This window comes from Anarrhichthys ocellatus, unplaced genomic scaffold, assembly GCF_004355925.1.
Source record: "Anarrhichthys ocellatus isolate YVR2014 unplaced genomic scaffold, GSC_Weel_1.0 scaffold3, whole genome shotgun sequence".
NCBI lineage: Eukaryota > Metazoa > Chordata > Actinopteri > Perciformes > Anarhichadidae > Anarrhichthys > Anarrhichthys ocellatus.
The window spans coordinates 6,667,348-6,668,217 of record NW_022280033.1 but is presented as its reverse complement, the minus strand read 5'-3'; the positions used below and the strand labels follow the sequence as shown (position 1 = coordinate 6,668,217).

At 39.7% G+C, this 870-nt stretch overlaps 1 protein-coding gene across 1 annotated transcript in view; it reads right to left on the bottom strand.

Moving 5' to 3' along the window:
* Positions 1-870, bottom strand: part of cog2 (component of oligomeric golgi complex 2) — a 7,611-nt gene that overhangs the window by 3,317 nt on the left and 3,424 nt on the right. The window contains exon 10 of the mRNA XM_031875739.1: positions 730-870. Coding sequence (XP_031731599.1) covers positions 730-870 — 141 coding nt within the window. The remainder of the gene's footprint in view (positions 1-729) is intronic.

Genomic DNA, 870 nt, shown 5'->3' with positions numbered 1-870 from the left:
GCGCTTGACAAATAATGGAGAACTTTACTTTTTCACACAGATCAATAGCCATTCAGTCAAGGTCCAGTGTCATGTTTATGGGTAATGTTTAGTCCAGTAATATGCTGATACATCCTCAGTATATACATTTCTTCTTGTCATAATTTTGCATGAAACTCACACATCCATAAGCAATTTTCCATATTACAATAAAAATGTGTCTTCTGAAATGCTGTCAAACTGCAATTTAAATCAAAGCGTGCGTGTCTCTTGAGTTCCACAAGCGAGAAGGGTCAATTCTTCAAAATACATGAAAAAAAATGATGTAAGATTGTGTTTATGTATGAATTTCACTCTAGTTTGACATGATATCCTGACACTTAAACTGAATGATGGATTTTCTGTTTCGGAGAGTTACAGGAATGGACAGAGTCTGATCTGATCTGATGTCTGAAAGGTTTTGGGGGGGGAGGGGGAGTTCTCAGTATCTGACAAGCACTTCTGAAAAAGCATACTGCCAGCTTTTCCTGTCCCAGCCAATAAATAGTATACATATTAAACACCTCCCCCCCCTAACCCTCTCCTGGCTCCAGCTTTATATTAAACAAACAGACATGAGAGTGGTATCAATCTCTTTCATCAGGAAAGCAAATAATGGTTAGTTCCAAAAATATCAAACTATTCCCAGAAAGAAGTGCGTTTTTGTACTTTGAGTATGTAGAGTATAGATCATATCGAGGTAATATGCACCGTAGTTGAAAGTAGACAGGCAGGTTCCATTTGTTGTGGAAGCTGGTGTATGAGGGATGCACTCTCAGTCTCTTCACACTGGCCTGCGAGCTGCACTGACGCTCAAACCTCCGCACAAACTCCATACTTGCACTGTAACGC